This window comes from Diprion similis, chromosome 9 (genome assembly GCF_021155765.1).
Source record: "Diprion similis isolate iyDipSimi1 chromosome 9, iyDipSimi1.1, whole genome shotgun sequence".
In the NCBI taxonomy this organism is placed as follows: Eukaryota; Metazoa; Arthropoda; class Insecta; order Hymenoptera; family Diprionidae; genus Diprion; species Diprion similis.
In genome coordinates, this window is record NC_060113.1 from 2,820,451 (window position 1) to 2,835,680 (window position 15,230).

Consider the following 15,230-nt stretch of genomic DNA (forward strand, 5'->3'; position numbering starts at 1 on the left):
TTATCGTTAAAAATAATTTTTTTTTTTTTTTAACACTAAAACTCAATTGCTGATACGTAGAATCGTTATCAAACTATGTTAGACGATTTAGTCAACTGTTCTGATATTTTTTCACCGAAAAATTCACTCAGTTCTTTCGATTCTGGTTGAAAGACGTCGTTTTATTCGTCTATGAATTGTCGAGACAGACTTTTTTCAATCGAGTTCAGGTAATTGTAAATTATTCGCGGGATAATTGATCAGTCAAAAACACGACGAGCTATATTATTCAGCGAAATTTAACAAGCAATATGAATTCCTTGGATGAAAAGCGTGGTAAGACAATAAAGTAATTTCTTTGATATTCTCTAATACAATTTAGATTTGAAGTTTAATTAACAAAAAAGCTTTTCACCTACATTACGATTTACATTCTGGTGCAAATTTTGTGCAAACAAATTCCTGACCCGACTGTACGCTCTTAGGTTACTAAAATCGCAAATCATGAATACAAAAATCACCGGTACATGCAGAAAAAGATTTTGCACGAATCCTGCAACAGGAATAACAGGCCCCGATCACTTATTTCACCCGCTAGTGAATAACCATTTTCATGCAAAGCAGGCGATGCTTGCCACCCGATTTTCCACCTTCATTCAAAATTCTGCCGAAATTCGCGTGTGACGTCACACGTCGACTGACTAGATTGCCGCGGCGAGAGCGCATTGATTACGAACATCGTTATACGTATGCATATATGTATACACCTCTATTGTAATTAATCATTTAGGCAAACAACGCGATCGCTCGTCAAGCCGGGCAATCTAGTCGAAGCTTCGCTTCCAACTCGCGTCGACTAGCCCCCCCCCCCCCCCCCCCCCCCCCTCGCCCCTGTGTGTTTCTATCGCCTCGATGAACCTGCTTCAGGCTATCTCACGCGTTCATTTGCCAAATCGAAACGTACGCGCTCTCGATGAACCTCCGTGTCTACTGCGGACAGTAATTAATACCGCTTTAATATCAGATACGCGAGAAACGCATAATTCCTGTGAAGCGATTTGCTGTAATCTCGAGAATATTTCCCGGTGATTTCTACATTTTATATGAATCTGAACACGTTATTGTGTATACGGATAAAATTTTCACTGCTTTTTATCGCCTCCGTTTCTTGCAGTATTTTTTTTTTTTTTTTTCTTTTGTTTATTTAAAAAAATAAAACTAGCCTCGATATTTCAGCTGAACGTTTTTAATACCGATAAAGCCGCATTCAAAGTTTTTAACTCATTTTTCTTGAACTCCGGTTCTTAGATTTTTTTTTATTCGATTAAACTTGTTCTCTAACTCCCAGTCAAGAAAATTTAATCCATTTTACAATCCTTATTTAGTTTTTATATAATTTTAATTCATCGAAATTTAATTGGTGAAAAAAAAATCAGGTTTTGAAATCAGAAATTTTTAATATAGCATTATTTACAGCAGTAGAACAAACCTTGTTCGATTTAATATTATCTTGTCCGTTTTAAATCTTTGTTTCTACCGTATAAGTTGGCAGGTGTGACGAAAATTTGTAGCCACGTAGAAATTGTGACAATCGGTCTTAAAATTTATAACGATTTGTAAAAGGGTTATCCAAATTTTTCCACTACTCTTCGACATTTATGAGAATAGTTCATTCTATTTGTATATAAGCATAAAGGAAAGAATTTTCTTTCAAATATGGCTGCTTTCACGTGCACTCAGGGTGAAGTTTTTACTAAAGAAAGAAAAAAAATTCTAGATGCATTTTGCAGACAATATTCTCGCGGGAACACAATATTTTGTTGCAAACACGAAAATGAATGAAATTATTGTTGAAAATCGAAAGAATGTTTAGCCAAACAAAATGTGCTTCTAAGTACGAAATTTCGATTTGAATTCAGTCAATTAATAATATTGATCGTGAAATCACGTTGTCACGGCCAAATATTTTTTTCAGAGTGTGTAGAATAGAAAAGTGCGTTTGAGTGAGGTGGATGAAGCATACAAGAATATGTCAAATTCTCTCCCTCGTGGCTGTTGTGCATGCCCCACTAGTTAGTGGTGATTATTATTAATCCAGTACGAATTCTGCACGTTGCGCCTGCAGGGGTAACTGATCATCACGTTAATTCCGCGGGCGGTGAATGATCGCATTCTGCACTGCAGCAGCTGCAGCTCAATTGGCAATAGTACATTATGTAACAAGGGAATAATCGACTTTCATTTCTGGTTATATATATATATATATATATATATTTTTTTTTTTTCGAGTTTCGTGTGACAAAATGTTAGTTTTTGATGTTTTAAGAGCCCACTCCAAAGGACAGTTCAAAACAAAATTTTTTAAGAAGTTGCTCCACATTTTTTAAAACGTCAGAATTCGTCAAAAATAGATTATTTAAAAAAAAAAAAACTTCTCGTTGCGGTATAATTTTATAGACAAAAAAAAAAATAAGTTTCCGAAAGTTTCAGTTCAAAATTTGAATTTTGAAAGGTCGCTCGTAATTTTTTTTCAATTTTTGGTGCATTTCTTTAGACCTTTCCGAGCGACCTTTTAATATTCATATTAAAATTTCATACATTTTTTTTCTTCAATTTAGTAAGAAAGAATCGATAACAATACACCACGACATGAATTAAAAATCGAACCAAATACTGAAAATATAATCTTGTTAATTTAATTTTTTGTCGATTTTTGACATATTGAAAAATTCGGAGCGACCTCTTAATGTTCTTTTGAGCTGTCCTTTGGAGTGGGCTCTTAAAACATCAAAAACTATCATTTCGCCACACGAGACTCAAAAAGAAAAAAAAAAATAGTCGGTTTTTTGCGCTACCCTAATGTATATATATATATATATAGGACTTTATTTCCGACTCAAATTCGGTCACAATTTTGATTTAACAGTGTATTCAGTCTCAGTTACAGCCTGAGAACTGCAATATTATTGAAAGTTTATAATAATACAGAGAGATGTGGTTCAAAGTAGAAAGAAAAGAGGAAAAAGGAGAAAATACTGAGAAATTAATTTGCGGGAAATATTATCATATTCCCCGTAAATGTGGGATAAAAGTATCACTTTTTTCCCTGCAGATCGGGGAAAAAGTAAAGAGGGAATAATATCTCACTTTCGTCCTGTTTTTTCAAGTAAAAACAGTTAACGTTATGTGTGAGTCGGCAATAGAATGTTTAAATATTTACTTATCTTTCTCGTAGTTCCTGTATTGAAAACTATGAGTTATAGGTCCACCTAGATGCGTGGAATTTGAAGTATCAGAGCGTGCAGGCGTCGGCTCTGAGGTAATTAATAATAACTCGCCGGTGTGCAATTCGCCTGCAGCAGGCGAACGAATTATGCTCGACGCCTTCTACTAAAATCCAATTTAAAGCTGAACGATAGTTTAATTATGGCGACCGCAGGAATAACGGGTGCTCCCGGTAAATAGCTTTTGCCATTCGCGAAACAAATTGCGCGCCGTTTTGATTATACCCCGCAGATTGTTGGTGCAGGGTGGATGCAGGGCAAAACTGCTAGCCGGTAACATCTGCGTATGAATAATATCCGCGTCCTTGTTTTCTGCTTGTGATTATAATCACCCATTTTCTAGGCACGCAGTGCAGCCTGTGCGGTATAAAAGACAAGGAGACATGTTGAAAGGAAAATAATGCATATTTTGCATATCTTGTCGTGAATATTTAATAATAATTATCAATAATTTTGAGTTAAATCTGCAGCGATCCTGGCAAGATTTAAAAATCCTTGATTTGAATTCTTTTCCACGTTTGATGTAGATTTTACTACAAAAATGTGTAAGATCGACGTTAGATATTTTTCCGTCTGCTACGGTGCCAAAAGTTTTTCACGAAAATTTGTCCTTCGTTCTCTCGCGTTGAGTTTCGCGCGGCAATTCTCCGTGCTTTTACCTGCGGCGTCGTGTTCGGCTAATTCTCAAAATTTATCCAGCCAATTAACGTCCTCCAGAGCAATTTCAGTTAGCTGCAGGCTTTGCCTCGACCGCCTTATTATACCGCGAAATTCCTCGGATAAGTTACATTCATTCTCGGCTTGCTTTATGCAATAATTGTCTACCACGCTCCCTAATCCAATTCCAGAACTCATCAGGTGACGATAAGAACGAGAATCTCCTTCTCCCTTATCCAGTTTGTCGACTTGCATTTCGTCTCTCCATTTCTCACCTTAAGTCGTAAGCCAATCATATATATTCGCACAAGTATTTTTGCTAGGAAATAGACGCAGTGGATATATTTTTCCACTTTTATTTAGCTGCGAGCCCAGCGTCAAGTCGTAATTCCGCAGGACGATTGTCTCGTTGAATGTTGAACATTTATTTTCTCGCCTGTAGCTGCTTTTTCTTACACCCTTGTTTTCCGGGATCCAACACAATTATCCACTGGATTAACAAACAGGACAGACTGCTCCTGATATAACGTGCAATGCGATCTACAGGTGTGTCTTATTTGTTTTCTTCTTCGTTTTTTTCAACCCGAGTTTTTAGGGGTGCAGAATAATTCATTCCTGTGTAAATCCAAAAAGTGTATGTATGTAGTTTATTTTACACGGTAATTATTTGGCTCCTGATTTAATTCAAACAATACGAAAAGCCAAGCATCAGGTGTTTTGAACTACTAATACGCACGTTTTTCTAGTATACTGAAATACTTTTTCAAAAATAATCTGTATTCAAATATTTTTTGCGAGATTGTTGAATACCATTAATCTTGAGAAAATCTTGTATCATTAAGTTATAACGAAAATTATTGTGGCGTATAATTTTAGATTTAGGGTAAAGAAAAAAAGTGGTAATTATTATCAAGTGAGACAGAAACTCTAAATTCGACATTTTGGAAATTTATTCTTTTCCAATTTCTGCATAAAATTTTTTTTATTTTATCGACTGAACGAAAACAGAGATTTTTAGACTCCCAAGAGTTGAAAATTCGGATTTGCAACTTTCCTGTAATTCTACGCTTAAATTCTATTTTGATTTTGCAAAAATTATCAGTAAAATAAAGTATGCCTATAAGAGAAAAGGAGAGCGAACGCAGAGGATTTTTATAATCCACTGCATCGATCCGATTTGCTCCTCCCTCCTCTCCCTCGCCGATTCGTCTATAGTTATTGGGCGATATCGGCATGTCCCCATTTTGAAATTTATTCCCTTCCGACACTTTACGACGGTCAGTTACTCGCGAGCAGTGGCATATCCATTTCATTGTATTAGCCAAATACGGCATCGTTTATTACATGCTTTATGGGAAAAGCTCGTGACGAAGAGAGAGCGAGGTGGATGGGACGCGCGGCGTCGCGACGCCCTCAGCAGCGGGGGTGGAATGACTCCGAGGGACCCTCGATGCCTGCGTTTATTGCGCTGACATAAACGCGTTACGCTTCCGAGCTGCGGATACCTGACAGGCTTGCGTCTTTATGTAGAAGGCCTGATAAAAATTCTTTTCATACGATTCTGCGGCCTCGATTTTGCGACAAGAAGAAAGAGAACGAGAGAAAAGAATAATAGTGCTGAGTTTTTTTTTTTTTTTTTTTTTTTCTTTCAATTTAATTTGACATTTTTATGGGAATTTCGCGCAAAACAATTTTTGCCCAGTTTCGTTTAGTAAAGTATTACGGATGTTGTAAAAGCTTTTTAGCGTATAGTATAATCTGAAATATGCGAAGAGTGCAATCTGCACTCGACGAATTCTTATATATAAAAAAGGTGAAATTTAAGTCATATTGATATTGGTAACGTTATCGTAACGGTTCATGCTGAGGAAAAATCGTTATTTTGCCATTTTGGAATTGTTCGAAATTCAGTGAACCGTGATGAAATCTCAGTTCCGTAAAAATAGTGATTTTTCAACCTTACCAACTTCACCTTCGTAAATTTGATAGATTCTTGCACTACCCGGCTTTTATCGCTATTTATAGCATATCGCTTTTGGTTTATTTATCATATATTGTAATGTATTATAACGGTCAGCTCCTTCCTAGGTCGACAAAAATTTATACCACATTCACACGATTATATTATAATATCGTGAAATATTTTATCATTTCACGAGTTATCGCGTGATTCGTGATTGCCATGGAATAATGTATACACACGCTTATATAATATACTATACTTTATGTATATATTCAACAGTCGTAAAGATATATTATAGGTATACCGGTATTATATACAAATCCACTGTTATTTCTTCGAGGCTACTGCAGGTGGCGTGATTAGAACTGAGCTTTGAAATAGATCCTTGACACGCATCGATCCTAATACCCTAACCGATCACGCGTACAGTTTTTCCCTCCGTTACTCATATAACAGGTTATTCATCATCGTCGAGGTGGAATTTTTGTCCAGTAACTTATTCGATTCTTTCGTTTCGGGTAAATTAACTTCATACAGAAGCAATTTCCCAAATTATATTAAAAAGGATCGTCGATTGGAAATCAATACTTTTTTGCTTATTTTATGACTAGATCGACACACGTTTTTTTCATCTAAGATTTCAATGCAAATAAAGGTAAAGAAAATCGCAGGCAAAACGGAATCGCTTTTTAAACGTTGAAAAATCTGGTGTATCGATATCACTCTGCGACGTTAGACTGAATTTATTTAGAAAACAATGTTTTTCATCACGTTTTTATATAGTCTTTAGATATGTAATTAATGAAAACTGTACCTACATTGTTTTTCATCAAAAAATGGCAACGTCGAATTACCTATTTGAAAAAAATAAATTGTTAAGCTGTTGTTAATAACTTTAGTTTAAATTTTCTTCCCAATCTCTGTAAGAGAATTGCTATCGCGTAAAAAATGTAACAAAATAGCAACAGAAACAGCTAAAACACGACGCAATAGAAAAGTTATCCGCAAATAACAAGTTTTGCGTGCCGCAAAGTTTCCGCGGTCTCAGAGCTACGAGCAAAAGTGTCATGTACATACATATATTGTACGCAACGCATAAGTTATTCGGCACTGCACAGCATCATGACCTGGGAAATAGAGATTCCCTCCACGTTCGTCCTTGGCACGTTTTCGCGAAACGGTTTGTTTTCATGGGCGGTTTCAGTGCGAACTTCTCTCGACTGGCGCCAGACGTCGCGACGCCGAACCGCGACGGTGGTGGATTCTTTTCTTCCCTTACGAAGCAGAATTCACCCCCAGCTTATCACTTAGCTCTCACATTCGATTTGAATCTCTGCCGGCCTCCTTCCGGTCTCCGTATCGCCATTCGAATACGATTCCGCGGAGATTCTTCTTCTACGTCAGGAGAGTTAACGAAATATGGAGAAAAGTTTTACTGGGGAATTCTCAGATTAAATCATTCCTCTGATTTATTTGTCTGCGAAAAGTTAGGAGACGACATTTTGTTTCGTTGTCTTTTCTTTGTTTGAAATTTTAGAAACTAGAGTGTGAGAAAATTACTCTCATTCTTATCGCGAGCGCATCGCAGCAGGGCCTGATATCAAAATGCGAAAACTGTGTCGAGGCATTTGCTTATCTTGTTTGTTCCCGTGTCGGTACGTGAAAGTTTGATTGAGCAGAAGAGACAACGCTTGGCACGCAAGCCGGAAGAAGAATCCTTTTTCCTCCTTTACATTCCGACCCGCCTGAGACTACGAGCTTGTCACGTATTGCACTCTATACTGCAAGAATTTTATTCCGCCTTCCGGAGTGCCTAACCGGTAAAAGTTGTCTCACTGCATCGTCACTTTTTATTCCAATCGAATATCTGCCAAGTGAATAACAAGATTAGAATGCCGGAGAAGACACCGTTTCTACGTAGGTCTCTTAACGTTTCCTCGTTTTCAGCGTATCTCATTTTACTTTTTCTTCTTCCGTTTCTTTTCATCTTACTCGTTGAATAGTGAAACAGCCGCCAAGTGTCGTCTCAGAAGTTTCTCAAAAGTTTGCACCAACGAAACCCTAATTTGAAAAGTAACAATGTTTCACGTCAAACGATGAACAATCGCAAATATTTTCAACAACAAGCTTTCTTACCTTTCCATCGAGTTCCACAGTCATGGGTGAACCAGAGTGAAAAAGTTACGTCCCTGAATCGCGGCTAGCACCTCGGTGACATGTGATACTATAGGTGGGCATTATAGTGATCATATTTCAGGTCAATATGCTCTTGAATCATTATAATCGAGTTTGGCTGGCAATAGTTGTAAATCATAGTGGAATGGTTAGTTGGTGCCGGTGGTAGCCATGTGCTGAGGGGAAATTGGTTCGACGAGGGTCGTTATTGCCGCGATACGGCCAAATACTTGTACGACTACCAGGCCGAGCCCCATCGCATACCAACCCTGTAGACGAAATTTCTCTGCAAAATTGATCCTGCATCTTATGCGAAACTGCATCCACTGCTCGCGAAAATACCTGATAACGAGAACGAGAACGAACGATTGCTATAGCTCAAAGATATATATACACTCTGTTGTGTTTTTTTCTCATTCTTTTTATTTTAATCTTGATTGACGAGACAAGAATTTTTTTAATGATTTTGCTCTACTCCAACTTGTTTTTTTTTTTTTTTTGTTTTCATCTGTTCTTCCATCAAGTTTCAAATTTTTTATACATTAGCCTCTACATAAATTTTAATTCTGAACTGTATGAGCTTGGAATTAGATCAAGTTTACTTATCGTTAGATTTATCGATTGCCATTGATTTCCGTGGTACATTTACTCAAGACTTCATATTTTCAAGTCCTCGATATGTTCTTTTACTCAGCAATTAATCGATTACAATTATAAAAATATTTAATCGAATAAAATTGGATCGGAAATTCAAATTCTGAACAATAAAATTGACTTTTAAAAAAGACGGTATAAGAAAAACTCAGAAAGGCGGGAAAATGTGCAGAAACGGCGGTTCCCCAAGGGCGTCGCAACGGGATCCCGGACATCTTGTTAGTCAAAGCGTTGCGGTAGGTAACCTTAAGCCTTGAGCCCGACGTGGGTTGGAGAACTTCCTGGGTTCCTCGAAGCCTCAGAGCTAAGCCCAGCAGCTCTGCCTCCTGCCTCCTGCCTCTTGTCTTTGGAGCAACTCTCTTGTCTCTCGTCTTGCGTGTATCCTAAAGAGGCTTTGCCGGCTTCCCTGCAGCGAGTATCCATCCTCCGCAGGACGAGGAGGAGGAGGAGAAGGAGGAGGAGGGAGGCTGCAAGGGTTCCTGACGAGCCACTCGGCTGTTTGCGCTTATGATTGCTATTTGCCAGACATTGTTCTCCCGGCCCTTTTCCACCGTCCGTATCTCTCCCCCTCTTCCTCTCTCTCTCTCTCTCTTTCTCTCTCTCTCTCTCTTCGCATTCGTGATACATTATATGTAGGTATATAAGAGTGTAATTTATGCAGGATCGAAAATCCAGCCACTCGTCACTCCTCACTCCTCCCCGATACTGTTGAGCTTACTCCCGAAGGATGCAAACGCAGCATCTTTTCTCCGCAGGATATATTATACCGCAGTTGCTTTTTCGTCCTCCTCGAAGATCTCTTTACCTCACACAAATCACAATATCCGAATGCGTCGCGAGCTCTTCCTCAAGGCCTCCTCTTTCCCTGGGTAAAAATCTTGCCTCCGGAACAGAGAACTTCCTCATCGATCGACCAATTATAAAAACAAGGATAATGATCTGACCAGAACAAAGCCACTCCAGACAGATCAAACGCTGATTTTTCCGATCGGGAACGGTTCTGCGAAGCGCCTCGCGCTTTCAATTGTCGAAAATGCGAACGGTAATTGGACAACGATGCTAATCATCCTCTGGGCGTCGAGGCGGATGAAGTATAAAGCGACACGTGGCCGACTTAAGGGCGTTGCCACGCAGGGTTGCACGTTGCGAAGAGGCTTCCGAAGACGGCTCGAAGCGTCTCCATTACCTCGAGGAGAGTGAGAGAGACTGAGAGATAGAGATAAAGAGAGAGAGAGAGGGAGAAGGCAGCCGAGTTCTCGACTACTCCCAAACTTTAGGGGTGATCGCATTATGAACAGGAACATTGCTAATTAGTGATCATCCAGACTCAGGGTATCGCGATCTTTCCCCGTTACTCTCCCAAGGAGATGGATACCCAACGCGGTCTCGACACCTCGTCGAGACAAACAGCTCTTCTGCAGCACATTGCGTATGCGAATGGAAAAGCCGCCTTCGGGCCTCCAATTAACGCGATAATTATACGCGACGGAACACTGTCATAGGTACTGACGTGTCAGTGAGACGTTTTTAATGAAGTTTGTAGGATCAACCTTATAGTTGACTAGTTTTAGTAATATTATCACGATTAGCATAGTCTTGATTTAAATGTTATATACTTTTTCATATGTTTTATATCTTCTCATCGAGAGCTTCATATATTGTTAATACATTTGTGTTGTCCACATTGCTTCAGGACATTTTTAATAAATGCTTCCCCCTTTCTCTCTCTCTCTTTCTCTCTCTCTCTCTCTATCTCTGTTTGACGCATCGCGATTGCGCGGGAAGAAGTTGTGCAGAGTCAGGAAGGTACAATAATTCGTTGCTAAAGTAAATATTGGCTCCGTTTGCAGCAGCCAAGTCTTGCCGACGTCGTTGTCTCGACGCGGTGACGTTAAGGTCAGCCGAAACGACGACGCACGGATTACGCAAAAGGTCGTTGACGTCGTCTGAGGAATAATTAGCCGTAGTTCGATTCCCCGTAAAGAGAAAAACCACATTCTTTACCCCCTTCTTTCTCACTGCTAATCGATTCATATTAATAACCGCAGATTTTTTTCTTATTCCCGTTTTTCTTGTTACAGAATGGAGGAATCTGCCAGAGGTATTTTGCAGCAGAAACAACGTGCGGAACAGCTGAAGCAGGAAAAAACTGCTCTCACCCTATCTTACGAGGTGAGATATAAATTTATTCTAGCGAAAGAAAAAAAAATTCACTCGCATTCTTTTCTCCATTCATTGCACTTCACTTAGCGTCGCACGATTATAACCCAGTTTTTCCTCGATATATATACCAGCTTATGCTCGTCTGAGGGATCAGAGTTGGGGTGCATATTTCAAGGGTCAAGGTTCACGGGATGATCATTCAAAAAAGAACATTCATATGAGCCCCTGATTTTATAGCGTTATTATAGGGCTGCAGGGAAACATATTTTGCACAGGAAAAAACAGCTCAATAAATCATACGTTGAATATGAAATACGCACTTAGGAGAATCCTGTGGTCTAGAAAACAGGATGCAGTTTTTTAACTTACTTTTTTTTTTTTTTTAAATGGTAACATCAGTATTACGTTCTCCATTTTATTGTTTCACGTGTCTCGCTCCATGCAATCTATAAGTTTTATTCGCATTTCATCTTTAATAAAAATAATTATCGTTAAATAATTAATTGGGGGGAATTTTATTCTATCCGTGCGTTTAACGTGAACCATTGGAGAGAAAAAAGAAAAACTTTAGCAGATGAGAAAGCGGAAGAAAAGCGAAGAAAAAACAGTCGGTAATAATGGATGAAGTACGTCGTTGAGTTTGCAGTTATTACATCGCGTGCGGAAACCGGCTTTGCGACTTTATGCAATTATACGTTTGTATACTAGGTTAATGTACGTGTGTTGAACCAGGTACTGGGTAGCCATTCACAACTTAATATGCAGTTGCAGTTGCTTGCAAAGTTTTAATTCAGTCACGTGTGTATAATTGAAGCGTTTATTTAATTGAATCTCTCCAAAGAAATTCGCATGGCGATCTCGCTCACTCGCGTAATTATTATTAACATCAACTGAACACCTCGTTTAGTGCAATTTTACCACTTACCCTCTTCGGTCGCAAAAAAAGGGATGATGAGTGGATAAGATATGAATTTCATACATAACACTATCCTGCAAGAAAAAAAAACCTTTTCTTCTTTCCTTGTTATTATTAGATGTAATTATTACAGATTTGATGCTCTTCAATCGAATTACTTTTTTACAAATTATAATAAAACACTAATGATAGCATCAATATTTATGAAAAAAAAAGCTACAAAGTTAAAAAAGTTTTAACATTAAAATTGTTTTAGTTTTCTTTCTTTTCATATCATCGATTGGAGTTTCACGGCGGATCTCTTCTCTTTCTAATTTCTCTCTCAAATATTATTTCTATCAGTTTAAACTGGTTTTGTATCTACAGATACTATTTAAATAGACCGAAATAGTGTAAATGCAAAAACAAAACACAACAAACTCTGTGTGTTCGAAAATTTTGAACAGAAGAAAAAATAGAAAGCAGATAGAGATTTGGCAAATGAAAACCTTCGTATATGTAATTTTTGACAGAGGATTTCGTTGCAGTCCAGTGTAATTGGTCACATATATTGATCAAAGGATAAGCTTCAAATTTCGATCGATCAAGAGTGATTGAGAGCTCAAATTTTTTATTGTCCTGGGTTGTAATATTAGACTAGTGAGCGAATATTAATCAGTGGAATACTAAGCAAATCAAGTTCATCATTCAGCCCTTTTGGACAGCTTACCAAGTTTGGTTCAGTCTTGAGGACCTGATTAAGAGAATTTTCGATCATGCTTGCATAATCATTAGAAATTTATCAGGTTAAAGATGGTCATGTTAACGTAACGAAACCTTATAATGAAAAATCATCATTATTGGGCAATTTAAAAATGACTTTCAAGGAGTCGGCCTTTTAAAATTAAACTATATTTTGTTTATAATGGTATACTAAACGTTAATTCCCAAAGATTCAAAGCAGCGATTTTTCTGGGACATGCATCGTTGCAGTAACGTTACTAACTTCGTCCTCAGAAGAATTTCACGTGTCTCGAGGTTAACAGGATTCCGAATTATTCTCATCGGAAGACGCGTGATTTCGAGGCATAATGAATATACGTATATCCGAAAGGGTGCGCAAACTTACAAATGAAATCCTGTCGTCGGCAGAGTTCGCGCATGCGAAACTTCGTGGCGGGCGTCGAACTTAATGTCGCGCAAGGACAATGCCATCCTCTGCGTCTAACGGGGGGTTGTGCCGGTAACGTCGACGGGCATAACGCAATGCGTAATAAATTCCAGCTATCGCGTTCACGCGCGGTTTCACGCTAAAAGAGTCGTAATTTTGTTGAACGGCTGCAGTTTCCCCGTCCCGTCCCGTCGAGTTTCCCCAGACTCGTTAATTTCTTATCGATCATATGCCGCGTTCTCGCGTACCTTCGAGCCTTCGTACTTAGGTATACATATATGACACGGGAAATGCACGAGATGCTCGAAACTTAAAAAGATAACAATTCCTTGAATATTAATTGTCGCCACCTCGCCTCGTCCCTTTCATAAGTTCTAATCAAGTGGGGATGCGAAATTCGGAGCGAAATTATCACGGAATGTACGTTAATTAAGACCCTTGCCATTTGGCAGGGAGTCTTACGCCACCGCGTGTGTATAATACGCAAAGAAAAAGCGCGCGGAGATGGAGGAAGGTGGAGTTTGAATTCTTTTGAAGTACACCAATGTGTCGCGATGAGGGGTGAGCGGTGAGGGGTGAGGGGTGAGAGGATCGGCCCGAGTCGGTCTCCCCTAGTCTGCAGGGACGAAGACATTAGCGAGGGGCTGGAATCGGAGAGAGTTCGGGTCGGTTGGTACGCCTGTTATAAATCAGGCACACGCTTCCACTATTAGCACCCCTGTCCCTGACAGCTTCGTATATATACCCTAATTTAACGCTAACCGTCTTTCTACTAATAACGCTGCACGTACCGCCGCAATGGTACCGACAACCCCCGCAGCACCGACCGTTGTCTTGTTATTACAGTTAAGCGTGATGCAAGCAAGCGAACGAGCAGCAACGGCAAGTGCAGAAAATATATATATTAAGCTTCGCACCCCACAAGGTGTACCAAAGAGCACCTCCATTATTCTGCATCCGTCTCTACTTAACGGCTGCAACACGGAAACTCTTTCAGTACCTCGATTCCAGAGGGAAAACCGCCCCCTGGATGAATTCTTGGGGTGATGGTTGAAGTTTCGAATTAGGTACCAAAGTTCAGAGTAACCGTTATCACGTCCAATTTGCGCCTAGTAAGTTATTCCGAATGGTCAAAGCTACGTACGTTATATCGACCCTTACGTATGTGGTGGTGTAAGCGTTTTATGGCATGTGGTGGAAAAAAGCGAACGCTTAGAATTGCGAATGAAGTAACGCGTATGTTAATTGATTGGTAAACTGCGCAGGGTACTTCGGATAATCGTCAGATTCGACGAAGAGTCTATTTGGAACTTTGACACATCGGAATTTAATGTTTAACGAGTCACTTAAGTACTGTTGAGTGATCTGACCGTATTGAAGTAGTCAAGATATTCGATCTAACGGTTAGTTTAGAGTTTGGCAATTCAGTATTTTCTCTGGTGCATCCATCTCCAATACTGCATGTGGTCTTTGGACGTCAATTATACTCGTTCGTCGATTCATCGGTGAAGAAATTCCGCCCCTCGACCTTAAGTCCTCCATGGTTTCCGTCTGCAGGCTCGAGTGCACCAGTACCAAACCCAGATATCGAAACTCCAGCTCGAGAGCGAGTCTCTTCGAGGTCAACTTCGGGGTCTGGAAGCCGCTTGCGCTGGGGAAGTCCACGCTGCCTTGGTCGCCAGGCTGGCCAACCTCGAGACCGAGCACGCGGCTCTGGCGCGGGACGCCGACGCCCAACGTCGACAGTACGAACGGTGTCTGGATGACGTCGCCAACCAAGTCGTCCGCGCCCTCCTCTCCCAAAAGGTTCACCCTAGCTTTTACCGTTCATCGATAGCCGATCATCACCAAAGTATCATCACGAAACCAATCGCACACCTCGCACGTCACCCTCATACCGATTCTTGTTGATTTCAGGGTCTGAGGGAGGAAATCGGGGCTCTTCAGAGGCGCATTCGCGAACTTGAAGCCCAGAATCGGGCGCTCTCTGGGCTCCTCGCTCAGGCCACAAGTCCCGGAAGTCCCACCGACCTCATTCACGGAATCCTCGAGGCTGGACCCGCTGCTCTCGTCGCTGCCTTGAGCCTCGACGCCGCTTGGGTTCCGCTTACGCGGCCGAGGTCCTTGAACCTCCAAATCCCCGTCATGGCCACCGCCAAATGTCGTAGGGCCAGGCCTTTGGGTGAGTTAAAGAGAAATGGAAACCTCGTAGCCAGTAAGCTAGCGGTGACCCTGAACTTGCGGCGTCCGAACTTTATGTGGGGTAAAAAAGCCGAGGAACCACCTCCT

At 40.1% G+C, this 15,230-nt stretch overlaps 1 protein-coding gene across 6 annotated transcripts in view; it reads left to right on the forward strand.

The window, feature by feature from the left end:
* The window catches only part of LOC124410329, a 161,195-nt gene that overhangs the window by 140,146 nt on the left and 5,819 nt on the right, over window positions 1-15,230 (forward strand). For 5 of the 6 annotated variants that reach the window (XM_046888598.1, XM_046888599.1, XM_046888603.1 and 2 more), the window contains exons 6-8: window positions 10,794-10,884; window positions 14,499-14,747; window positions 14,859-15,123. In XM_046888598.1, the coding sequence (XP_046744554.1) occupies window positions 10,794-10,884; window positions 14,499-14,747; window positions 14,859-15,123 (605 nt within the window). The remainder of the gene's footprint in view (window positions 1-10,793; window positions 10,885-14,498; window positions 14,748-14,858; window positions 15,124-15,230) is intronic. The other variant, XM_046888601.1, reaches the window with a different exon arrangement.